The sequence below is a fragment of the Emys orbicularis genome, chromosome 2 (genome assembly GCF_028017835.1).
Source record: "Emys orbicularis isolate rEmyOrb1 chromosome 2, rEmyOrb1.hap1, whole genome shotgun sequence".
Taxonomy (NCBI): domain Eukaryota; kingdom Metazoa; phylum Chordata; order Testudines; family Emydidae; genus Emys; species Emys orbicularis.
The window spans coordinates 7857116-7884800 of NC_088684.1; the positions used below are offsets into that span (position 1 = coordinate 7857116).

Genomic DNA, 27685 nt, shown 5'->3' on the forward strand with positions numbered 1-27685 from the left:
TCCCTAGGAAACCCTGATTCATCCCCAGAACAGTTCCATCTTGTGCATTGAATGAAGCAAAGGTCCCGTGGAAAAAATAGTATGCGGTAATGTAGTTAAACAGAAATTCCATCATCTGGAACGACGTTAACCCCCTCACTCTTCTAAGAAATGACTGAACCATTTTAGCTGAAACTAATAATAATAATTAATTAAGACTATAATAATAAATTAATTGGTTTAATTAATTAATTAATCAGTCAGACACCTGGCATGGAAAACTTCAGCCTGAGCAATTTAAGTTGAGCAAAGTTAAAAGCAACCGAAAGCAGGATCTTGAAATGGAAAGCACTAGGCAATCTTAACTGTTGGTGTTGCTATCTGTGCTACATATAATTTAAGTGGTAACATCTCTATTTTACTGATGCGGAAACTGAGGCACAAAAGTTAAGTGGCTTTTGTTAGCTCACATAGCAATTCAACTGGAGAGCCCCAGTCTAACACACAGTTCTGTGCTTCATCTGCTAGCTCATGTGTGGGGTTTTGTTTGTTTGTTTTTTCCCTTTAATGCTGAACTCCTGGCTGTCCTGAACTCTGATCCTTTGTCAAACCTTATCTGGATCTCTAGTTGCAAAACTGGGCAGGCAATCTCAGGAGAAATGTCTTTCTCCTGAAATTGCCAATATATACTGCTTCTCTCGTGGCTTTTCTACTTCTGATCCATCTGAATGTGAAAACACACAGGCTGCTGTGAAAAGTGAAAAATGATAGAGGCGAAAACTTTATTCAGACATTGAAAAACTCATTTGGGTTTATTTTCTCCTAACCAGTTTCTCATCAGTACCAATTAAAAAGTAAGTCACTCATGTTTAGGCTCAAATCTATCTCCGTCCCAACCGACCCACGACACACAGGGCCCAATAATTCCTTGTTGTAACTCCATTGGCTTCAGTTGAGGTGCACCAGGGCAAACTTGTCAAATACTGTTTGTTATAACAATTAACTGATATTGGAAAATTTGGACTTTGAATCAGAGTTTATGGGAAATCAAATGAACTCAGCATCCTTTAAAGGAGCGTCGCTTGCTATTTTTGCTCTGCTCCTCATTTTCTGTCTCTATTGTCCATTGTAAGGCCCCATGTCACACACATGGGCTTGGGAGGGTTGAGACATTGTAATGTAGCAATAGAGTCAGCTTGTAAATCCCTGCTGTGTCATGCTAAGTGCAGAGCTGTGCAGGGGTGGGCAAACTACAGCCCGTGGGCCGCATCCGGCCCTCCAGACATTTTAATCTGGCCCTCGAGCTCCTGCCAGGGAGCAGGGTCTGGAACTTGCCACGCTCTGCACAGCTCCCTGAAGCAGCAGCATGTCCCCCCTCCGGCTCCTACGTGTAGGGGCAGCCAGGGGGCTCTGCACGCTGCCCCCACCCCCGCCCCAAGCGCCTGTGGACAGGGCAGCGTGCAGAGCCGCCTGGCTGCGCCTCCACGTAGGAGCTGGAGGGGGACATGCTGCTGCTTCTGGGAGTTGCTTGAGGTAAGCGCCGCCCAGAACCTGCACCCCTAGCCTCCTCCCGCGCCCCAACCCCCTGCCCCAGCCCTGATCTCCCTCCCACCCTCAGAACCCCTCGGTCCCAGCCCGGACCACCCCTGTGCACTCCCAATCCCTCGTCCCCAGCCCCACCCCAGAGCCCGCACCCCTAGCTGGAGCCCTCACCACCCCCCACGCCACCCCCCCCCCCTGCTCCAGCCCGGAGCCCACTCCCGCACCCTGAACTCCTCATTTCTAGCTCCACCCCAGAGCCCGCACCCCCACCCAGAGCCCGACCCCAACTCCCAATTTTGTGAGCATTCATGGCCCACCATACAATTTCCATACCCAGATGTGGCCCTCAGGCCAAAAAGTTTGCCCACCCCTGCTTTACTCTCTATCACTGAATTTATTGCTCTTTCAGAAGCAGATTATCATGCCTGTTTTCAATTTAGTTTACTCACTGGTATTTAGCACTTTGCTCCTAACTAGTTCTCATGCTGCAAAACATCAGCAGCAACGTGATAAATGCTTGTAAACTAGTGAAAAATAACCTGTCTGGGAGGAAATTGTGCTCTGTAGTTTTAAAAATACTCTCATTTACAAAGCATTGTGGTTTTTTGGAGTCTGTTAAAGAAGCCTTCTGCAACTCCTTGTATTGAAGCATATTTATAGTAAGGCTCTTTCTGATGAGACTAAAGTGATTTGGTTTTCAGTGTCCACTGACTATGTCCATAGCAAAACCCGCATCTACCATGTTTATTAAGAGCTGCATGCAAACAGCTGAAGGCAAGAAGCCATTTGTAGTGCACAACAATAAAAAGGTTTATTTGTCCTACAAACCCAATAACAATGCAACATGTTCTTGAGCGCCATTTACTGGCAGCATATCTATTAACTATTTACTTATATACAGCTTTGTCTTTTCTATGGAAAACTCTTGTAAACTTTATAACACGGGGATTCACTAACTCCTAACAGTGATTTTACAAAGTATTGATGATATACCATTCGCAGAATGCCTCTTTTGGAGTCTGTGTCACCGTGCACCAGGGGGTTGAGGAAGGATACCTACCTGGATCACTCACTGTAATGTACTGGTTGGTGGGCCTGGTGCCTTGAAAGAGACTATAGAAATGTCAGCCATTATCATGTCGTCATCATCGTCTTCTTCTTTTGGCTTAAAAAGAGCAATATTAAATGTCCAAGTCTAGGTTGGTGATCCAATTGATTGCTTCAAGTGATGCGTAGGGACGGCAGAGATATCACCAGGATGTGATTTTTTTTTGGACAATGAGTAATGAGGAGTTCCATAATTTGAGAGCTGTTTCTACAGTCACAAATAGGTTTGTGTCTCAGTCCCCGTTTATGGAGAAGGTAGGCACATCTGCTCTTTGGATATTGGAAAATCCTTGTTCCTCATTCAGTGAAACTCCTGAAAGATTCTCGTGTTGTGATGAATTTGGGTGGGTGGATGCAGGGGCGACTCTATGTATTTTGCCACCCCAAGCACGGCAGTCAGGCAGCTTTCGGCGGCGTGCCTGCGGGAGGTCCGCCGGTCCCGCGCCTTCGGCGTACCTGCCGCCGAATTGCCGCTGAAGCCGCGGGGCCGGCGGACCTCCCGCAGGCATGCCACCGAAGGCAGCCTGACTGCTGCCCTCACGGCGACCGGCAGGCCGCCCCCCGCAGCTTGCCGCCCCAGGCATGCACTTGGTGCGCTGGTGCCTGGAGCCGCCCCTGGGTGGATGAATGCCAGTATGGGAAGCCACGGTTGTAGCGTTGATTTTACTGTGCCTGTAATGATCCACGTGGTGGTGTTGAGAACTGATGTGTCCAGATGCGTGAGCAGTATTCTGTGGTAGAGTAGACAAGGGCCAGTGAAGAGATCTGTAGAGATTTTTTTCATCGGCTCCCAAGGTTGATCTTGCCACTTTCTGAATGAGATTTACACACACCTTTATTTTACCATGAATATTTTTCAAGTGCTGGTGGTATGTAAGGCATTTGCAGTTGTCAGTGATGTTAAGCAAAACAAAACTGAAAGAACATAAGGTTGCAAAGTCAAGCACTCAAAAGTTAGGAAATGCCACAATTAAGGCAGCTTGTGCAGCCTTGGCAACAGCCCCTAATTGACGGGAGAAGCTATTACAGGGAAAGTCCTGCTCAAACCCTGCAGCCCTGGGCTGGAACATGCTCAGTGCAAATGGAATTTGGCAGCTAAATTCTCCAAAGATTCCAGCAAGTCTCTACTGAGCATGTGTGAACTGAGGTTTTACAGAGGCTCATAACTCAGCCAAATTTCGATGAGTTTCACAGAAATAGCAAAAGCGCATCTCTGATACAGAGAACATAAGAGCATAAAAACATAAGAACGGCCATATTGGGTCAGAGCAAAGGTCCATCGAGCCCAGTACCAGTGCTACCAGCTCTGCTTATAGTACACTCATAGGAGATTAACAAATTGTAGTAGCCATGAGAAAACTAAGGGTAGGTCTACACTTATCCGGTAGTTCGGCGGCAAGCAAATCGAACTTCTGGGTTCGACTTATCGCGTCTTGTCTGGACGCGATAAGTCGAACCCGGAAGTGCTCGCCGTCGACTGCGGTACTCCAGCTCGGCGAGAGGAGTACGCGAAGTCGACGGGGGAGCCTGCCTGCCGTGTCTGGACCGAGGTAAGTTCGAACTAAGGTACTTCGAACTAGTTGCGTACCTTAGTTCGAATTGGGGGGTTAGTGTAGACCTGCCCTAAGAGAGAATGGAAACTACTACAGGTGCAAAGTGGTAGATACAAAGACAAAGTTGCTGGAGAAAAGTATAAATTACTCCACGAGATACAGATTAATGTCTCGGATGGGAGGGGATTGAGGAAATAATGAATGGTGGGATGGCCTTTTCCTGCTAAAAATATATTATGGTCTTATAAACAGACTGCTTCCTTCTCATTTAAATACACCAAAAGGTGCGTACTAACATTATTGGCCTTTTATAGCCTCTCTTCAGAAGCAGTGATATTTAATAGTAAATTTATGTTACTTTTTAAAGAAGTTACACCATAAAGGTCACCAGATTTGGTCAGTGTGTTTTAATTTATACACACTTTAAAGGTTACATTCCTCAGTTCCCTTTCAGTAACACAGTCTGTTTATTTCGTTATAAGGTGTGATTGTGTACAACATGACTAAAAGATCTTATGAAATACAATGGGATATAATAATAATAATGCCCTGGAAACCTGTTATCAGGAAATCATTTTCTCATAGTTCAGTTTTACTGTAACCAGAGATTTTAGTAGAGCTGAGTTCACAAAGGGCCTGATCCTGACGTGTGCTGACTACCCATAACGTCCAGGGAAATCACTGGATTTAGAGATATGTAGTAATTTATACTTGTATATTTGTTTCCCTCCCCCCTTTCTAGAGCACCTGCATAGAATATCTAGAGAATGATGATATGCTTAGGGCTAGATTGAGAAGTCCTAACTCATTTTGGTGAGCACCTATTAACATGAGTAGTACTGACATTTGCAGTGTTACTCATGTAGGTACGTGATCACCTATATTAAGATTGCACAGTCTTGCCTTAGATTCTTATACAGATTGCATATAAAATGGGCCATCTTATATTGTACTATTTTCACCTCCTGCAACAAAGGAAACAGCTACTTGAAAATCAATGAAGATGAGTTTTCATTGCCCAACAGGGGCACTTAAAAAATTCCCTCATGACAACTGCAGACTGTGAATGAGTCTTTTTTTCAGTTCATGGTGGTTCTGATATTTTCAGGATAGGGCTGGGATCCAGGAGACAGAGTTCTCCATGATGGATAAATCCTCAGAGGTTTGTTTGTTTTTCAAGCGATTATTTGTACCATCCAGAAAGTCTTTTAGTATTACTGGAGTGTTTTCAAATTCCCCTCTCCCTTGGTCATCTTTACCCAGTCCTTTCTGGTTAGAAATTTATTTTGCGTAATGTGCATAAAATATTCCTGCTAGTGTAAAGCAGATGGGATCACTGTAAGCTTATTTGCTGTGAAAGAGGGAAGAGGGATGGCTTCTTCTCTGCTTGACATCAAGGTTGCTCTAAGAATTGTTGTCCAGAAAGTGGGTCACCATTTCCTCTTGCACTGAGAGAGAGCACTGTGTCATAAAGCTCTAATGGTAGGCAAGGTGTACCCTAGATATTTACATCTTGTAGAAGAGCAGGAGTGTGAGGAAGAAGGGTGAAGTCCTGGGGAAAAAAGCGTAGACCCTGGAATCATACAGATTAAAGACAGAAAAGCCCTTCACATTTCTGCGTAAAACTCCCCACCATTTTGTGACTCCACATTTTCTTGACCCTCTAAATAGAGGAATAGCACCAGTTTTTCCTGGGCTCGCTATCCCTTTCCAGCAGCAGAATAAGGACAATGGATTTCAAAAAAGTGGACTTTCACAAACTCAGAGAACTGGTAGGTAAGATCCCATAGAAGAAAATATATGGGAAAAAAGGAGTTCAGGAGAGTTGGCAGTTTCTAAAATAATGAATAGTAAAGGCACACCAGCATACTAACCTGATTCAAAGGAGATATAGGAGGAATAGTAATATGGTTCCATCAGGAGCTGTTTAATTACCTTAAAATTAAAAGGGAATCCTACAAAATGTGGAAACATGGACAAATTACTGAGGATGAGTACAAAAGAATAGCACAAGGATGTAAGGATAAAATCAGAAAGGCTAAGACACAAAATAATTAGACCTAGTTGGGACATAAAAGGCAATAAGAAGAGGTTCTATAAATACATTAAGAGAAAAAGAAAGGAAAGAAAATCTAGGCTCTCTGCTTAAAGGGGAAGGACAGCTTATATCTGATGACATCAAGAAGGCTGAGGTATTTTAATGCCTATTTTGCTTCTGTCTTCACTAAAAAGGTAAATTGTAATCAGGTACTAAACACAGTTCAGATTAACAACAAGGGGAAAGAAACATAAGCCAAAAGGGGAAATAATAGCTTAAAGAATATTCACATAAGTAAGGTTATGTCTACACTGCAAAGCTTTGTCCCCAAAAGTTATGCCATTTTCATTAAAGTGCTTTAAGTAAACCGCTGTTGCATGTCCACACTATGGTCCTTGTGTCGGCAGAGTGCATCCAGGCTAGCAGCTCTTGCATTGACACGGAAAGCAGTGCACTTCTGGGGGAATTCTGGGGGAGCACCGCCCAGCCGGAGCCCGCACCTCTTACCCCCTCCTGCTCCCCTGCCCCAGCCCTGAGCCCCCTCCCTCACCCAAACTCCCTCCCAGAGCCCGGACCCCAAGCCCCCTCCCATACTCTGAACACCTCAACCCCACCCCTCAGCCCACACCCCAAACCCCCTCCCGCACCCCAGCCCCCTGCCCCAGCCCGGTGAAAGTGAGTGAGGATCGGGGAGAGCGAGCGACGGAGGGAGGGGGGATGGAATGAGCAGGGGCGGGGCCTCAGGGAAGGAGCGGGGCAGGGGGCGGGGCAAGGGTGTTTGGGTTTGTGCGATTAGACAGTTGGCACGCCTACCGCCGACATCAGCCTCCACTTCCCCCCTGGCTCTGCACAGCACAACAGTCTCTCTCTCTCTCTCTCTCTCTCTCTCACACACACACACACACACACACACACACACACACACACACACACACACACACACACACACACACATCCACCCCTGCCTACTTCCTCTGTGTTCCTAGTCCAGGAGAGAGCAGCGTTCCATGTTAATGATTTCCTCTTTGCTACCAGAGCTCAGCTGTCAGAAACTTCCCGGAGCTTTGAAAGGGGAGGGACGCATGTCTGCAGGGCAGCTGATTTCAAAACAATAATCAGAGTGCTCATGGCAGGCACTGTGGGATACTGAGGGAGGCCAGTTATGGCGATATAACGAAAGGCAGTGTCTACACTGACGCTTTGTCGCTTTAAGTTTGCTGCAAAAAGCTTTATCCCTCTCATCAAGGTGCTTTTATTTTGTCGCTGAAACTGAAGAGTTTTGTCACCCAAAGTGGCATTGCAGTGTGTACATCTCCACTGTTTCGTCACCAAAAGCTGCCTTAAGGAACTAGCTGAAGCAATCTTGAAACCATTAGTGATTATCTTTGAAAACTAGTGGAGGCTGGGTGAGGTCCCAGAGGACTGGAGAAGGGCAGACATAATACGTATCCTTAAAATGGGGGAACATAGATGACCTGAGGAACTATAGACCAGTCAGCGTAACTTTGATACCTGGACAGATTCTGGAACAAATTATTAAACAATCACTTTGTAAGCACCTAGAGGACAACAGGATTGTAAGTAATGACAAGGCCATTTTGGCGAAGAACAAATCATGCCAAACCAACCCAATTTCCTTCTTTGACAGGTTTACTTGTCTAGTATATAGGGGCAGGGCCGGCTTTAGGAAGTGCGGGGCCCAATTCGAACAGTTTCGACGGGGCCCCGGCAGGAATGACTAAAAAAAACAAAACACCTCCTCACCCCCCCTCCAAGTATCATGGGCGGCAGGTTTGTAGAAATTTTGGTGGTGCCCAGAACGCTCAGAGCCCGCCCCCACCCCGAACTCTGCCCCCCACCTGCCTAAGGCTCTGTGAGGGAGTTTGGGGGGGGGGAGGAGGTCTGGGGTGCAGGCCCTGGGTTGGGGCAGGGGATTGGGGTGAAGGACGGTTGAGAGGTTGGGCTCTGGGATGGAGTCTGGGGTGCAGGCTCTGGGACAGAGTTTGGGTGCAGGAGGGGGTGTGGGGGTAGGGGGTGGGGGTACAGGCTGTGGGATGGAGTTTGGGTGCTGGGTGCAGGCTCTGGGCTGGGGCACGGGGTGGGGTGCAGGATGGGTGGAGGGGTGCAGGCTCTGGAAGGGAGTGCGGAGGGCTGGGTGCAGGCTCTGGGACAGAGTTTGGGGGCCGGAGAGGGGCTGGGGGGAAGGGGTCTGCCATCACATGTGGCTTCCTTCCTCTGCTGCCCCTCACCATAGCCTCACTGGGGGTGGGGGATGGGGCTGCCCCTTGCCCAGTGTTTGCAGGAGTGGTGGCTGGGGGGGAATCACAGGGTCAAACACTCACCGAAGCCCCAGCAGCTGCTCAGGTGAGTGAGGTCCACTGCAGATGATCCTGTCTCCCACCAGACTGGAAGCCCCCTCGGCGTCTCCTCCAGGTGGGTGCCTGGGGAGGGGAGGGGAAGGGAGGGCTGCAAAGCACATGTGTGCCTCCGTCCTTCCCCCTCCCCCTCCTGACGTGCAACAGCCTCTACCTCAGCCCTCTGCCAGCCAGCGTCAGCATCTCTCGTTGCCATAGCAGCAGCAGCGGCTGCTTCCGGGAGAGCAGCACAGCTTTCCTTCCAGCAGGGATGCTGCCCGATCGCCTCGCCCTTGTTACAGCACTGCGCGGGGCCCTCTTAGGCGTGGGGCCCAATTCAGGGGAATCGGCCTAAAGCCGGCCCTGTTTAGGGGGGAGGCTGTAGATATGATATATCTTGATTTTAATAAGGCTTTTGACACAATCCCAAATGATATTCTCATAAGCAAACTAGGGAAATGTGGTCTAAATTAAATTACTATAATGTGGGTGCACAACTGGTTGAAAGACGATACTCAAAGAGTAGTTATCAGTGGTTTGCTGTCCAACTGGGGGGATGTATCTAGTGGGGTCTGTCCTGGGTCCTGTACAATTCAACATTTTCATAAATGGCTTGGATAACGGAGTGCAGAGCATACATATATAATTTGTGGATGACACCAGGCTGGGCCAGGTTGCAAGCAATTTGGAGGACGTGATTAGAATTTGAAATAACCTTGACAAATTGGAGAATTGGTCTGAAATTAAAAAAAAATGAAATTCAATAAAGACAAAGTACTACACTCGGGAAAGAAAAAATTAATTGCCAACTACAAAATGGGAAATAACTGTCTAGGTGGTAGTTCTGGGGGGGTTATAGTGGATCGCAAATTGAATATAAGTCAAAAATGAAGTTGCAAAATACGCTACTATCATTCTGTGTTCCATTAATAGGGGTGTCATGTGAAAGACATAGAAGGTCATTGTCCTGCTATACTTGGCACTGGTGAAGCCTCAGCTGGAGTACTGGGTCCCACTCTGGGCACCACACTTCAGGAAAGATGTGAACAAATTGGAGAGAGAATCCAGAGAAGAGCAACAAAAATGATGAAAGGTTTAGACAACCTGACCAAAGAGGAAAGGTTAAGAAAACTGGGCATCTTTAGTCTTGAGAAACGAAGACTGAGAGGGGACCTGCTAACATTCTTCAAATAAATTAAGGGATGTTATAAAGACAATGGTAATCAGTTGTCCTCCATTTTCCACTGAAGATAGGACAAGACATAATGGGCTTAATCTGCAACTCTGGAGATTTAGGTTGGATATTAGGAAAAACTTTGTAATCATAAGGGTAGTTAAGCTGTGGAATAGGCTTCCAAGGGAAGTTGTAGCATCTCCGTCACTGGAAGTTTTTAAGAACAGGTTAGACAAACCTGTCGGGGTTGGTCTAGGTTTACTTGATCTTGCCTCAGCGCAGACAGCTGGATTAGATGACTTCTCAAGGTCCCTTCCAGCCCTACATTTCTATGATTCATTCCAAGCAAGCTTTTGAAACTCTTAGCAACAAAGATGTTTTCTTTTGCCCTTGCAACTGTGTTTTCTTAATAATTTCCAGGATGTAACTCATTCCTCTGGGCCCAGTGCCTCAGCAGCTTTTAATGGTTCTAATTGCTTAACTATCTATTGTGGCATAATTAAAAAGCCTTTTAACATTTCACTTCCCTCCCACAGATAAATAGTTTCCAGCCCGTAGGATGTGACCTACAGCTTCTTCTGTGGAACATTAAGGCAAAGGATTCTTTCAGGCTCACAGCAACAGCAACATCCACCTCTCCTGTCACTCTAAAGCACTTTCTGCTCATGTCCCTAAATAGCCTCACTGACTTCTTCCCTGATGTTTGGTATTCACTGTTTCAATGGTGTGTGTAAAGGGCACTGTCAGGCTTAAAATATGTCCTTACCTGTAACATGTTACTAATAAATCCTGAGATTAAAGCAAAAATAACTACTATAATCAGTAATTTCTTACAGTTTTTTTTTTTTGCATTTTTTTCCTCTTCTAATATGATAAAAATATTTTAGACAGTTTCATCCTGCACATCTTGCATGATACTAGAAACAGCAATTAAAATAGGCTCAAAACACATTGGACCAGAACCACAGCTAGTGCACACAAGCGGATCAATGCTGTTCTACACCAGCCGAAGATCTGGCCCATCTGCTCTCCAGACTAAGCTGGGTGGTGTAGGTAGTTCTGCCTATAATTAAGGTTGCCCAATATTTTCCATTATAAGGTCCTGTTTTTAGTTGCTTAAACTTTGCCAGACAATTCAGGCTGAAATTTTCCATACTAGGCATCTGCCTAAAGAGATTTGTTTGGCTTGGTTATTGGTTTTCTGTTTGCTGTTTGGTTTAGTTTGTTTTAATTTCAGCTAAAATGATTCAGGCACCTTCAAGAACAAAATCAGAGGGAAATGTGGTGTTTTCCCATGTTACAGATGCATTGTGCTGTTTTGTTGAGAAGCTGCAGTTCCTCTGTGCTTTGGAACAGTGACTTGAAATTTGGCAGTGGGATTGCATTAGTGTCAGGGATGTGCCTTTTTCCATTCCATTGAAAATTTGACTGATTTCTAAACCTCCAAAAATTCTAGTTTGCACATGCTCATTGGAGACTTGTTAGATTGTTGGCAGCTAAATTCTGTGAAATGTCCATCCGCATTGAGCATGCTGTATCCCCTTCCAGCTTCTACATGCAAACTGGACGGCACATGCCCCAGAGAGCAACTGAGTATGCTCCATCCTGGGGCTGTGGGAGTTGAGCAGCAGGATTTTTCCTGAAATTGGTTCTCCAGGCAGCCAGAGGGTGCCGTTGCACCAGGCACAGGCACTGAAAGTGGGAAGACTTGTCTGTCCTATGTTCTCAATGCTTCCTCTGCTGGCACTCAGGCAGGCTGGAGGAGAATGAGGAAGACGCCTGACTGGAATTAGGGTTGCCAACTGTCTATTCACACAAACCCAAACACCCTTGCCCCGCCCCCTGCCCTGCTCCTTCCCGAGGCCCCGCCCCTGCCCCACCCCTTCTCTGAGGCCCCGCCCTGCTCACTCCATCCGCCCTCCCTCCGTCGCTTGCTCTCCCCCACCCTCACTCACTTTCACCAGGCTGGGGCAGGGGGTTGGGTTGCAGGAGGGGGTGCCGGCTCTGGGCTGAGCCTGGGGCGGGGGTTGGGGTGCAGGAGGGGGTGCGGGATGCAGGCTGTGGGAGGGAGTTTGGGTGCTGGAGGGGGCTCCGGGCTGGGGCACAGGGTTGGGGTGCAGGAGGGGTTGTGGGCTCTGGCCAGGCAGCGCTTACCTTGGGCGGCTCCCGGTCGGTGGCACATTGGGGCTAAGGCAGGCTCCCTGCCTGCCCTGGCCCCACGCCGCTCCCAGAAGTGGCCAGCACGTCCCTGAGGCCCCTGGGGTGGGGCAGGGTTCTCCATGCGCTGCCCGCACCCCAAGCTCCTACTCCACAGCTCCCATTGGCCGGGAACTGTGGCCAATAGGCGCTGCAAGGGTGAAGCCTGCCCTGGCCCCGCTGCGCCACCGACCAGGAGCCGCCTGAGGTATGCGGGGTCAGGGAGCTGTGCGCACTGCTCCTCTGCACGTCACCCCCGGAAGCAGCCAGCATGTCCCTGCGCCCTTTTGGGGATGACAGGGGGCTCCATGCGCTGCCCCTGCCTGCAGGCACTGCCCCCACAGCTCCCATTGGCTGCAGTTCCCGGCTAATATGAGCTGCAGAGTCGGTGCTGAGGGCACAGGCAGCGCGTGGAGACCCCTGCCCCCCACAGGGGCAGCAGAACGTACCGGCTGCTTCCGGGAGCGGCGCGGGGCCAGGGCAGGCAGGGAGCCTATATTAGCCCTGCTGCACCACCGGACGTTTAGCGCCTAAAATCTCCCAGTTTGGCTTCAGTAGCCTCCGGGAGACAGAGCCAGATTCTGGGAGACTCCCGGCAAAATCAGGAGGGTTGGCATCCCTAACTGGAATGTTGGGGTAGAGGTGGAGAGGGGGTTGCAGGAACCCTAGAGTGGGAAGGATTAAGGGATGGGGAGGAGGTAGGGCAGGAGGCAGAATTACCACTGGCCAATATTTGACCGGCCTGGCAATTTTTTTATGCATTTGCCTGATGCCAGAAAAATAATTTAATCTTCCGGGGTTTTTTTTACGTGTGTCTAAAGATTTACATTATTATCACCAGGGCCGGCTCTGGCTTTTTTGCCGCCCCAGGCAAAAAAGCCTCCGGCCGCCCCACCCCCACCGCCCCGCGCCGGGGGGGGAGGGCGGCCGGAGCCCTGGGAGGAGGGCGGAGAGCCCGGCCGGGGCTCCGCTCTCCCCGGCGGCCAGAGCCGGAGCGCCGCGCCGCGCCGCCCCCCTCCAGGTGCCGCCCCAAGCACAAGCTTGGTGGGCTGGTGCCTGGAGCCGGCCCTGATTATCACCGTACATGGGGATGTACGGTGATCTAACTCACAAATTGGCTCTTTTGTGTCCTTTCCATTACAGCCTCCAGATAGTGAGAGAGGCAGTTAGGAAACTGGCATTCAGTAAGCTTCTAAGTTAGCCAGTGCCATGCTGATATTGTAAGGAGAAAAGGGAACTCCTTTGTTAGCCTAATGGAGAAGGTACAATGTCCTCACTTAAATCATTGCTGATTGGCCTTAATAGCACTGACCTCAGCTGTTTCCATAGACAGTTTCTCACTCAAACCACTCCAGCCTCTGATGTCACATGCTGAACTGGTTCAGCTCTGATCCATTCTGAAAAATCCTCCATGGAAAGCACAGATGCTGCAGGAACTGGAGTTGGCGGGTTACCAAGTAATATTCTTCCCTGTGAATAGGTGTTGAACCAAAGACCATAGCATGCGATAGAGAGCAATGTGCTTAGAGAGGTGCCATCTTTGGGATGTAAAACTGGCATGCTGATGTATCCTTGATGACCAAAAATGTATGATGCTTTTTTAAAGAGCAGCAGATTTAGTTCTAGTGCCATAGCCATATTCTAGTTTGAGTACTTATATTCTGCTTGCCAAAAGACCTCTTGTGAGTTCATTTGGGTATGATATTCTTCACTTCCTTTCCTGAACTATTGTGAAATGTTCCTGTTCCTATTGAACCCAGAGGTGGTTGCATTTTGGGGCATGTGAAGGGATTCCAGTATATGGCATTACAATTGTGAAATTCCTGTGGATGCTTCTGGATAAAAAGTGGTATATGAATGCAACATATGCATATAGTATATTATTTATCCCTACTCAGGTATTCTATGGCATGCTAAGTTTTTTGAATGGAGACTGAAATACAGATGAAAAGTGCAAACTGTCTTTGCAATGGAATGAACGTTTGCCTTAATGAAAAATGAAAGAACGAGATGAGGAATTAAGAGGAAAAGGCTGTAACACCTAAAACAGATTATAGAAGCATGTAGGAGTGACATGCTAAATCCATAAAGTGGTGATATAAAGAGAACAGGAGCCATTATTGTAATTTGTCAACCAGGATAGAACTTATAAAATGTTAAGTCAAATATTAGGATAAATTTTAAGGCCTTGCTCCTCCATTGCCTTACACCTTTGTGTAGCCATCTCATATGGTCATGTTTTTCACTCAGATTGCACCAGTGAAAATTGGTAAATTCGGCTCTGCAAACTCCACGAACAGTTGAACAGTGAAACAGCCAATCTGAAATTGCCATTGAAGCTGATATTTAAGGCCTTTGAAACTCACTGTTAGTACTGTTTAAGAATAATGAAGTCAATCCTGCTCTAAGCTAAATGGCCCACTAGCATTCCCTACTGATGCAAAAGAGTCTTTGATTTTTAGAACCGGACAAGAATTAGTCATTTCAAGATAGTCTTTGTGATTTTAAGCAGAGGCAATGCTCCCTTTTTGACTTGAAATTACTTAAGGCTAAAGGTAAACAAAAGGATGCAGCAGGCCCTTTATCTCATGTGTGCCGCTCTTCAGAATGTATTTAAGTCCCCCCTTGGAAGTGAAGCTTCAGTCATTGAAAAGGGGAAATGTACTTTAATAGGTGGAAAAATTAGTTAAAATTATAGAGGATGATGACGGGAAGGACCAGGGCCCACTGGCATTCTCCTCATTACGATCACGGCAAATTGACTGACACACATATGCCGACATGATCATAATGCTCCCCACTCAGAACCAGGGAGGAAAATGAAAATCCATCTACATTCCTTGCCAGTGTGCCTGAGGGAGAATTCCTTATCAAAACATGCACAAGAAATTATATATAGTTAAATCGCCTAAACCCTTAGTAGTGTGTGAGTAATTGTAAACTGGATGAAGGAAAGGAGACCAAGGTTAATTACTTCTACCATGGTTTAGGAGCTATAGAGAGGTTATAGAGTCCTCAGCATTTTTATTAAAGATCTCTAATAACTGATATTAGAAAAACCTCATAGAAACAAGTATCAGAGGGGTAGCCGTGTTAGTCTGGATCTGTAAAAAGCAACAGAGAGTCCTGTGACACCTTTAAGACTAACAGATGTATTGGAGCATAAGCTTTTGTGGGTGAATACCCACTTCGTCAGACACATGTGACCGTCATGCGTCTGACGAAGTGGGTATTCACCCACGAAAGCTTATGCTCCAATACATCTATTAGTCTTAAAGGTGCCACAGGACTCTCTGTTGCTTCTCATAGAAACAAAACATCAACATTCAAGTTTCTCAATGGCTTTGAAATGCAAAATAGAGTCCTTTTGTATCCCATGGCCCCATCTAATCCAGTGTTCACAAACTATGTACCATGGGCCTGATAGTCCATAAAGTGAGGTAATTGGAGAAATAGGCAGTGAGGAATTTGGGCATTGGGAGGGGAGATGGGTCCATGAGAGGACCCCTGTCACTTCTAAATAATTGGAGAACCACTGATCTAGTTTTAAATGATAGCAAATGCAATGTAATTCAGGTATGTATGGTGCAATGATGCCATGAGCAAAGAACTTAGGGGAATTTGTGCTGACTAGGAAGGTGTTTACAGCACTGACCAGGAAAGAAAGTGGATGACAGTACACAAATTAGCTAGCTGCTTTAGCCCAAAGTGCAGCAGTAGCTAAAAGAAAGGACTGTAGATATATGTAGTTGCTTGATTATGCCTAGTTGTTATTATCTGGGCTGGTGAGCACAGGGCTGGAGGAAAGTACTCACTCTCTCTGGCTGGCTCTCAGAGTGAGTGGCGTTATACTATGTGAGCTATATCGGGGAACTCATTTAATGTGGTTTTATATAGTGCATCCAAGAAAGAGCTTTGATTAAAGTGAACCTATGATTCCAATGGCTTTATGGGAGTTCCATTATTCTATCCAGTTAAACAGGGAATGAGGAATTACCTCATGAGAGAGAGGTTATAAATAGATTTTAATATGGAGATATATCTATCTCATAGAACTGGAAGGGACCTTGAAAGGTCATTGAGTCCAGTCCCCTGCCTTCACAGCAGGACCAACTACTGTCCCTGACATATTTTTCCCCCCAGATCCCTACTGTCCCTGACATATTTTTCCCCCCAGATCCCTAAATGGCCCCTTCAATGATTAAACTCACAACCGTGGGTTTAGCAGGCTAATGCGCAAACCACTGAGCTATCCCTCCCCCAAAGATAAAGGTGGTATTACAGCTGTGGAAGATACTGGGTAAACCTAAAAACATAAGAATGGCCACCCTGGGTTAGACCAATGGTCCATCTAGCCCAGTGGCCTGTTTTCTGACACTGTTCGGTACCAGATGCTTCAGAGGGAATGAATAGAAGAGGGCAATTTATCTAGTGATCCATCCCCTGTCTTCGAGTCCCAGTTTCTAGCAGACAGAGGTTTAGGGACACCCAGAGCATGGGGTTGCATCCCTGACCATTTTGTCTAATAGCCATTGATAGACAGATTATCCTCCATGAACATATCTACTTCTTTTCTGAACCTAGTTATGCTTTTGGCCTTCACAACATCCCCTGGCAATGAGTTCCACTGGTTGACTGTGCATTGTGTGAAGAAGTACTTCCTTCTGTTTTTTTTAAACCTGCTGCCTATTAATTTCATTGGGTGACCCTAGTTCTTTTGTTATATGAAGGGGTAAATAACATTTCTTTATTGACTTTTTCACACCATTCATGATTCTACAGAGCTCTAACATATCCTCCCTTAGTCGTCTCTTTTGTAAGATGAACAGTCCCAATCTTTTTAATCTCTCCTCATAAGGAAGCTGTTTCATACCCCTAATCATTTTGTTGACCTTCTCTGTACTTTTTCCAATTCTAATATATCTTTTTTTTGAGATGTGATGACCAGAACTACACGCAGTATTCAAGGTGTGGGCATTCTATGAATTTATATAGTGACTTTATGGTATTTTTTGGCTTATTATCTATCCCTTTCCTAATGGTTCCTAACATTCTGTTAGGTTTTTTTTGACTGCTGCTGCACATTGAGCGGATGTTTTCAGAGAACTATCCACAATGACTCCAAGATCTCCTTTTTGAGTGGTGACAGCTAATTTAGACCCCATCATTTTGTATGTATAGTTGGGATTATGTTTTGTAATGTGCATTACTTTGCATTGATCAACACTGAATTGCATCTGCAATTTTCTTGCCCGGTTACCTCATTTACTTTTGCTTTAGACAGAAGTGGACGTCAAGGTTACAACTTCCAGGAGCAAATATCTGGCTCTTGACCTTAATCTGAATGGAAATCAGAATGCTTGGATGCTGAAAGCATCTTTGCCGGCCTAAGAAATGACCTGTATTTTTGCATGGCTGGGATTATTACAAATTTGTGCCGAGACAGCCTCTTATCCTGGCAGTAGGAAGGTAGTCTTGACCCCTTTCGCCAACCACCCAGCACTGCCCAAATCCCTCATTGAAAGTGATGGCAATAAGTGAGTGTCTGCAGGTAATGGCCTGAGTGGGAAGAGCAGTGGGTGAGGAATATGGCTGCGAGTTTCAAGGGAGCATTTTCCCTGAGAAGGGTGCACAGAAGGGTGGATCTGCACTGAGGAAAAGGCATGTCTTATGTAGCCTAGCATCCTGCGTGTGACTCAGCCAGTCCTGGATGTGGAGATCGACGTGCAGCGATATTTCTTCACAGACTTTCTCTGCATCGTCCAATGAACACATATATGTATTTATTTCTGTTTCCTTTTTCTCTCTTAGCAACGAGCCAGGAAGATGAAGTGCTGCCTTCTCTCTGTCGGAATGGCCGTTCTGCTGGTTGTTGTCGTAATTATTGCAGTCTCAGTCAAACACTGATCCCGCTGAGATTCTACAGGTGGGAGTTTGTATCTGACTCTTTATCACGTCATATGGATGAAGGATGGGATAAGTGGATGGCTCAGGGATGTGGTGATGACTAGAGTGGTGTATCTCTAATTTGTTGGTTCATATCCAGCCCTCAGAAGTTAGATGTGACAATCGTTACCCTCTAAAGGATGTTGGGGGGGCTAGATGAAATGTGTGAGTGGTCAGAGTCCAATTGTCGGTAGACATGGGGAAACTTGCATTGCTATTTTCTATTCTGCACCCATGCTTTGAAGAAATTGAGGCACTCAGACTCCAGTGCAGTCTTCCTGGCATCTTTCCCTAACTTTCTATGCATGCCGAAGCCTGTTCGGTGTCTGGGCCAAGCTGAGATTGGCCCTTGGTGGGCTTGCAGAAATCTCCCCCTCACTTGTGCAGCCCATGTGAGGAATGCCACAGCCATGCCTCCTGCCTCCTTCCGTGTCGGGGGAACAATCTGCACCATGGATAGACCCTGCACAGTGTGTACACCTTAAGAGACACATCACTTCCTGAGGCATCCACCCTCCCTCCCCCACTCTTCCTGGTTCAGCTGGCTCTGCATTACCCTCCAAACAGGTATGCCAGCGTAAATCTGGCATAACTCCAGTGACCTGAACGGCGTTACTCTGGATTTGCACTTGTATGTCTGAGAACAAAATCCAATCCCATGTGCTACTTTATGTGAGTATGTAGTGACGTTAAGGGTGTACAAAATCAAACATCCTCAACTCCTGGAAATCACAAATCTTATCAATCCGTGGCTAAACCTGGAAGCATTCAAGGCCTACGAGGGCATGTCTACACAGCAAAGAAAAACCTGCGGCTGGCCCGTGCCGGTGGGGCTTGGGCCGCGCTGCTGTTACATTGCTGTGTAGACATCCAGGCTTGGCCTGGAGCCCAGTCTCTAGGACCCTGCGAGGTGGGAGGGGCCCAAAGCTCTCGGCTGGCATGGGCCAGTCACGGGTTTTTCTTTGCTGTGGAGACGTACCCTGAGTAACACTTTATTTTGAATCTGTTAGAGTGGTGCAGTCACAGAGCCAGAATAACCTAATGATAATGAAAAGCCCAGCAGGAAAATGAGAGTTAATCTTCTTTCAGAATTTCATGTGTTTGGGGAGGGGATCCTAATGACTCAGTACAGCCCTCGGAAAAACTGAACACTCAATTTTCCCATCATCCTTCAGTGGTCGAACAAGTAATGACCTAGTGCATAAAACACCAGTTTCTCAACAGCAGCACCAATAAAAACATAAAAACTGGACTGGATTGTATTGGATTCAGCCTGGACATGTCCTCTTGACAGAACAAGGAGTAATGGTCTCAAGTTGCAGTGGGGGAGGTTTAGGTTGGATATTAGGAAAAACTTTTTCACTAGGAGGGTGGTGAAGCACTGGAATGGGTTACCTAGGGAGGTGGTGAAATCTCCTTCCTTAGAGGTTTTTAAGGCCTGACTTGACAAAGCCCTGGCTGGGATAATTTAGTTGGTGTTGGTCTTGCTTTGAGCAGGGAGTTGGACTAGATGACCTCCTGAGGCCCCTTCCAACCCTGATATTCTATGATTCTGTGATTCTCTTATTTCATCTCACATGAGACAAGCACCAACATGGTGACGTAATGACATCTGACCTTTATATACCACTTGTCATGCAGAAGGATCCCAAAATGCTGTACAAACTACGCATTTATATACAGGTATCACTTTACCCACCTCTAGGGAGAAATGCATCAGCTGTCTTTTTCCATGCCCAGCAGCTCTGCACAACAATTCAAGGCAAAAACTGAAGCATCTAATTGAGAGACAGAAAATAAATACTCCAATTTGAATGAGGCGAGGACACTGAACCTAACATCCCTAGACTTATAGAATGTGCTGTGAGATCTATAATGAAGACAACTAGTTAGGACTCCAGTTTTACATTTCATCAAGGAGAGGCTACAGCATCGGGCTCCTGAGTGTTTGCTGGACCATGGCTTTATTGCTGGTCAGTGGGAAAGTAACTGCCTGCTAAATCCCTTTTGATTTTTCTCCCATCCTGGTACCGATCAGGCCAAATATCTCTAGCTTTCAAGTTCACATCGCAGGATGAAATACCTTAATGTCATTACACTGAGAGTCCCCAGACCCAGCTGATCATATTTTGGACCTAGCTAATGATTAATTTGTAATAGATTTTTTTTTAAATTAATGATTTCAGCAATCCTGATACCCCCAAAATAAATAAAGGTCCTTATTACAAGGAAAAAGCAGGTGGTTCTTTCACAAATCAGATGTGAAGCAGGTACAGCAAATCCATTCCTTCCATAGGATTCATCGTTTGTTACTTGAAAAATAAACAAGAGAGTGGCTCTTCTTGTGAATTTCCTAAGTAACAGTGGTGCCATCGGTTCTTCAGCTCAGTGCGCTCAGAGGGACCAGCTGTTCTTATGAAATCTCCAAGCCCTATCCTAAGTATGTCGCGTCATCCCCTGAGGCATCCTTGACTGAGGAGGGAGAGAAAAGCAGCCATTGCATCCAGTGAGGTTATGGAGAAACTCCTGGAGATGTCTGTATGTTTTTTTGTTTCCACCTCGGGGATTATGAAGTAACCAGGCATTTTGGAGTCAAATTGCTCATCATGTAACCATGTTGCAGCTGCTCTCTTAGCCAGTCTGGTATAAGTCACTGAACATCTTAAAGGGATAGTATCCTGCTGACAGTCCTAGAAATCTCCCTACCTTAACAATGCCTTTGCTTAATAATTGTTAGAATTCCTGATCCTGGAAGCATATCTCCATTGGCTCTCTCGTCCTTACTTATACACAAAGTGTTTCCGCCTTTGGACTCAGTCCCAGAGTCTAGGATACTTCACGGGCAAGCGGGTGCAGAAAACCAAGAGAACACAGAGAAAAGCTACTAAAATGATTTGAGGGCTTGGAACAAATGCCTTACAGTAAGGGCTAAAAAGCTCAGTCTGTGTAGTTTATCACAAAGAAGATCAAGAGATGACTTGATTATGGCATATCCCTTCATGGGGAGAAAACACTGGGCACTGAAAAGGCTCTTTAACAGAGAAAGGCATAACAAGAACTGATGGCTGGAGCTGAAGCCAGGCAAATTCCAATTAGAAATAAGGCACACAGTTTTAACAATGACAGTGATTAATCATTGGAACAAACTACCAAGGGACGTGGTAGATTCTCCATCTCTGGATGTCATCAAACACAAGTTGTTGGGCTCAGTGCATGGGTAACGGGGTGAAATTATATGAACTGTGATAGACATTAAGCCAGACTAGGTCCCTTCAGCCTTAATCTATAAATTTAAGAGGATTTGGATAGAGGTCATTGTATAAAAGAGCCCTTCACTTCTCAGTTGCTGATTCATATTCAATTTAAGCCAGTCAAGACTTCAGTGTTGTTGCCATCTGATGGCAGCTTGGTGGCCTATGTGAAATCAGTCCTCCAAGTGCCCTACATCTATATCTCTTATCATGGCAACTGTTACCCTCATTAGCAGTCTCAGTCGACTCTCTATTTCTTAGTCTAAATTTCTTAGTCATCCCCAACGGTTATTTTCTGGTCCGGGAAGAAAGTCCCTTCCTCCAGCTTTCGAAACAGAACAGAGTGCCTGAAGATGCGAGCATCATGTACCCTTCCCGGCCAGCCCACGTTGATGTCGGTGAAACGTCCCTTGTGATCCACCAGGGCTTGCAGCAGCATTGAAAAGTACCCCTTGCGGTTTATGTACTCGGTGGCTTGGTGCTCCGGTGCCAAGATAGGGATATGGGTTCCGTCTATCGCCCCACCACAGTTTGGGAATCCCATTGCAGCAAAGCCATCCACTATGTCCTGCACGTTTCCCAGAGTCACTACCCTTGATATCACCAGGTCTCTCATTGCCCTGGCAGCTTGGATCACAGCAGCCCCCACAGTAGATTTGCCCACTCCAAATTGATTCCCGACTGACCGGTAGCTGTCTGGCGTTGCAAGCTTCCACAGGGCTATCGCCACTCGCTTCTCAACTGTGAGGGCTGCTCTCATCCTGGTATTCTGGCGCTTCAGGGCAGGGGAAAGCAAGTCACAAAGTTCCATGAAAGTGCCCTTACGCATGCGAAAGTTTCGCAGCCACTGGGAATCGTCCCACACCTGCAGCACGATGCGGTCCCACCAGTCTGTGCTTGTTTCCTGGGCCCAGAATCGGCATTCCACGGCATCAACCTGCCCCAGGAACACCATGATTTCCACATTGCTGGGGCCTGTGACTTGGTCTAGGTCCATGTCCATTTCCTCATCACTCTCGTCGCCGCGCTGCAATCGCCTCCTCCTCGACTGGTCCTGGTTTTGCTTTGGCATGTCCTGGCTCTGCATATACTCCAGGACAATGCGCGTGGTGTTCATAGTGCTCATAATTGCCGCGGTGATCTGAGCGGGCTCCATGATCCCAGTGCTAGCTATGGCGTCTGGTCTGAAAAAAGGCGCGAAACTACTATCTGACGGACCAGGGGAAGGAGGGAGGGAGGGGCGAGTGACGACATGGCGTACAGGTACAGGGAATTAAAATCAAGAAAGGTGGCTGTGCATCAGGGAGAAATACAAACAACTGTCACACAGAATGCCCCCCCCCCCAGAGATTGAACTCCTAAGCCTGGGTTTAACGGGCCGTTGATTTGACGGAGGGAGGGGGGAAGGAAATGAATACAGAACAAATCTATTTTTTACATCTTAAGACGACGGTGCAGCATGACTGATAGCCCTCGGCATTTTCTGGGTGCTTGGCAGCAAATACTGGGCGCTTGGCAGTTAGCCTTCAGGCCTATTGCACGATCTGATACCCACTGCAGTATGATGATGACGGATACCAGTCATAATATACTATCTACTGCCAAAAGGCAAGGGGTTGCTGCTGTGTAGCAATGTAGCCCCACGTCTGCCAGCCCCATGTCTGCCAACACCCAGATCGCCCTCGGCCTCTTCTGGGTGCTTAGCAGAAAATACTGGGCGCTTGGCAGAAAATAGTATACTACGACTGATAGCCATCATTGTCAAGACAGTTCGATAGGACAGAGCATGTCTGCCCAGGTGCCAATGATTGATAGCCACTGCTGTACGACGAGGACGGTTACCAGTCGTAATAAACCATCTACTGCCAAAAGGCAAAAGGTAAGGGGCTGGTGCAATGCAGCCCTACGGCTGCCAGCCCCACAGCTACCAGCACCCAGATCGCCGATGAAGGCTACCAGTCATGCTGCACCGTCTACCGCCAAAAGGCAGTTAGCTGCTGCTGCTGTGTAGCAATGCAGTCCCACGTCTGCCGGCACCCGGATGACATATGGTGACGGTGAGCTGAGCTGAGCGGGCTCCATGCTTGCCGTGGTATGTTGTCTGCACAGGTAACCCAGGTAAAAAGGCGCGAATCTATTGTCTGCCGTTGCTGTGACGGAGGGGGAGGGGCCTGACGCAATGTACCCAGAACCCCCCGCGGCACTGTTTTGCATCATTCGGGCATTGTGATCTCAACCCATAATTCCAATGGGCGCCGGAGACTGCGGGAACTGTGGGATAGCTACCCATAGTGCAATGCGCCGGAAGTCGACGCTAGCCTCGGTACTGTGGACGCGGTCCGCCGACGTAATGCACTTACAGCATTTTATGTGGGGACACACACAATCGGCTGTATACAACCGATTTCTATAAAACCGGCTTCTATTAATTCGATCTAATGTCGTAGTGTAGACATACCCCTAGTCTGTTCCACCCTGTGCTTTGGAGCTTTGCTACATAGTTCAGATTCAGATCTCAACTTTCCCAAAGTTTAAGGGGTGGTAAGATCTAAAGATTCAGGCCCTTCTATACTTTTAACTAATTGAGACACAGCCTTAAGGGAACCGTTCAATGAAATACCTAGTGCAGTTTCTAATTCCTTTCCCTCCAGTCTGGGGGCCCAATTCTACATGGAAGGAGAGAATCAGGCCCATAGGGGTTAACCATTCCCTGAACATATGGTGCACTCTCTTACTCACTCTCTCTCAGCTTAAAATGAAATAACCATCAGATCAAGCTGGAGAAATTGCTTTGACTTGGTTTTCTTTTTTTCCTTTGCAGTCACAGTTAGCCATGTCCAGTCCATTTAATTGGTGCATTCTGTGACAAAGTGCTTTATCTCGCCACTCCAAGAGGACATAGACTCTAGCAGCTTGTTTGATATGTGTTTTGTTTTGTTTTTTTCCTCATGCGTTCAGGTCTTGGCTATTTTCTTTAGTGCCTTGTTGTACTCTGTTATGCCCCTCTGTGCTCTACACCTGGTCTCCCAATTGCAGTGAGAATAATAAAATCCACAGTTTTAGTTCACAGCTACTGGGTATGATCTGAGGACCATAGGAATGCCTCTATCAAGGGCTTCATGCTGTATAGCCTAAGCCACTCCTCATCTCAGAGCCTGATTACTAAGAGTTGGACCCAACACACCAGGAGAGATTTCTAGACTACTGGATTTGGCCAATGTACATAGCAGAGGGGCATTGCTGGCACATGATGGCATATATAACATTGGTGGACGTGCAGGTGAATGAGCATCATCAGTGATCTACAACCCATCCTGGACAATGATCCCTCACTTTCACAGACCTTGGGAGGCAGGCCAGTCCTCGCCCACAGACAACCCGCCAACCTTAAGCATATTCTCACCAGCAACCATGCACCGCACCATAACAACTCTAACTCAGGAACCAACCCATGCAACAAACCTCGATGCCAACTCTGCCCACATATCTACACCAGCAGCACTATCACAGGACCTAACCAGATCAACTACAACATCACCGGCTCATTCACCTGCACGTCCACCAATGTTATATATGCCATCATGTGCCAGCAATGCCCCTCTGCTATGTACATTGGCCAAACTGGACAGTCACTACGCAAGAGGATAAATGGACACAAGTCAGATATCAGGAATGGCAATATACAAAAACCTGTAGGAGAACACTTCAACCTCCCTGGCCACACAATAGCAGATGTTAAGGTAGCCATCTTACAGCAAAAAAACTTCAGGACCAGACTCCAAAGAGAAACTGCTGAGCTCCAGTTCATTTGCAAATTTGACACCATCAGATCAGGATTAAACAAAGACTGTGAATGGCTATCCTACAGAAGCAGTTTCTCCTCCCTTGGTGTTCACACCTCTACTGCTAGCAGAGCACCTCACCCTCCCTGATTGAACTAACCTCGTTATAATAACAGGAGTACTTGTGGCACCTTAGAGACTAACAAATTTATTAGAGCATAAGCTTTCGTGGGCTACAACCCACTTCTTCGGATGCATAACCTCGTTATCTCCATACTGATTTATACCTGCCTCTGGAGATTTCCCTTACTTGCATCTGAAGAAGTGAGGTTCTTACCCACGAAAGCTTATGCTCCCAATACTTCTGTTAGTCTTAAAGGTGCCACAGGACCCTCTGTTGCTTTTTACAGATTCAGACTAACACGGCTACCCCTCTGATACTTGATTCAAAACAGCGTTTCAATTTTAAATCAGGCCAGGTTTTTTTAAAAAGGGTGGAAAAATATCCTAAACAGCCAAAATCAAAATTAAAAAAAAAATTTTTTGAATCAACTGAAATGTTTTGGTCTACTCAGTATGAATCAAAAGTTTAAAAAAATTGTTTTGGTTCAATTCAAAATATTTAGGTCGATTTGAAACTATTTTTTTTTCAAGTTTTCTGATTCAACCAAAAAACTTGAAAAAATGTGGTTTTGGTTCAAATCAAACTGGACTTTATTTTGATTTTTTCAGTTTGGCCCCCAAAGCAAAAAATCTGTTATTTGCTGATCTCTACCTATGACTTCAAGGGCAGGACACCTTGAGCAAATTAAATCTTAAGAAACAAGATCCTACTTCATGCAAAATTACTTTTAAAGTAATGTACAAGGGAGGAAAAATACAAAGACCCCATCATATGTAGGCAGACTTATTCCTAAATAAATTTTGCCATAATTCACAAGTCATTTCTCCCTCTTAAAGGGCTTAATCTTCAAACTGCTGAATGCTTGAACTGAATATCAGAGGGGTAGCCGTGTTAGTCTGTATCCACAAAAACAATGAGAAGTCCGGTGGCACCTTAAAGACTAACAGATTTATTTGGTCATAAGCTTTCATGGGTAAAAAACCCACTTCAGAGATCTATCTGATGTGGGTTTTTTACCCATGAAAGCTTATGACCAAATAAATCTGTTAGTCTTTAAGGTGCCACCAGACTCCTCATTGTTGCTTGAACTGAAATCAGTTGTAGGCATTCGTCACCTTTCATAGTCCAATCCGAATCTTGCGTGGCATCTCTTTTACAATCTGTAGCATAATTTAACATTTCCCCAGGGGCTTCTAGTGCATGTTTAATCTGAGAATCTCAAAGTGACTTGTGAACATTAATTTAAACTTTGCAACACCCTTAAACATTTGCCGTGACAGCCCATCTCTAAGCATCCAGTGAAATAGCCTGATTTTCAGAGGTGCTAAGAATTCAGTTTACATTGATATCAGCAGGACTTACAGGTCCTTGGCCTTTAGGATCATGAGGTTTTTATATCCCTTACATATATTTTTGTTATGATACTTCCAGATGTTCTTGATATCCATATAAATATGATTCCTTTTTGAATCTTGTTACATTCATGGCCTCAATGACTTCTTGAAACAATCAGTTCCACAGTTTATTCAGACATTGTGTGAAAAAGTATTTCCTTTTATCAGTTTTGAATTTGCCACCTTTGAATTTAATGAAAATGTCACTTTATTCTTGTATTATTGAACTAATGTTTCCCCCCCTGTTGTGCTTAAGTTATCTCTCTACCTGCTTTTTCTGTCTTGGGTTGTCCAAGAACCACGGAGATCCTTGGGTGCTGGTGGTGAAGTGGGATGGAAGCAGATGCAGCAGACAGGGTCTAGTCATTGTGATTCACTGATTCTTCTACTCATTGGTTTAAGTGGGTTTGGCAATTTGGTGGAGCCCCTGATTTTTTGATATCACAGTGATATGGAGAAAGGGAGAGTTCTGATTGCCTCCTGAGGGGGGAAGGACATGGGCATAGCTCTTATGTCCACATTCAGTCTCAGTGTCTAAAACAGAGGATGCTGGCTCTGTGTGTGGGTGTGGAGAGAAGGTGGAGAAGGCAGCAGGTAGGCAGGGTTGTGTTATTCTACCTGAAGCCTTTCCTGCATGAATATTGTCTCCCAAAACAATGAACTTTGTGAATGTCATACTCCTGTCAGGCTCAATCAGCTCCCTGGGGAAATCTTTGAGGTCTTGAGGCTTTTGTGTGTGGAACACAGAGGAAAGGAGGAAGAGGATGCTGACTTAAAAGACCAAAGGGGAAATATTAGCAAAATCTTTGTTTTCCCTTGTTATATTATTAAAGATATATTTTTCTGAATAACCTCGAAATACAATTTTAAAAGTGTGGCCTTTAATGCTAGACCTTTGGGGATGTATTTCCCATTGCTACAGCAAGGCGAGTGGGGTTATTACATAATTGTGTCTACAAACTCAGCTGCAGAGAATATATAAGTATCTGGTTATTTTCCCTCTGTGGACAAGGTTGCTAGTGCATTAACAGAAGCCCTGAAGAGGCTGGAAATGCCCAGCTGCTCTGTCTAGTGATCCACATAAGTATGAAATAAATGTCTGTTAGGACAGGGGAAAATAACCTGTTGGGCTTTTTCTGGACCAGTATCTAATTAAAGGATGTAGCAGGATTTCTCTGGAAACAATTGGTTACAGGAGAATTATTTTGTCAGTGGTGATAGAGAAACAGGTAAAGAACATCTTAG

General features: G+C 46.0%; 1 protein-coding gene across 2 annotated transcripts in view; it reads left to right on the forward strand.

The window, feature by feature from the left end:
• Window positions 1–27685, forward strand: part of TSNARE1 (t-SNARE domain containing 1) — a 706722-nt gene that overhangs the window by 603551 nt on the left and 75486 nt on the right. The window contains exon 12 of one of the 2 annotated variants that reach the window (XM_065399459.1): window positions 17755–17869. In XM_065399459.1, the coding sequence (XP_065255531.1) occupies window positions 17755–17850 (96 nt within the window). In that variant the 3' untranslated portion in view covers window positions 17851–17869. Of the gene's footprint in view, window positions 1–10283; window positions 10532–17754; window positions 17870–27685 lie in introns of those variants that run through there. The other variant, XM_065399458.1, reaches the window with a different exon arrangement.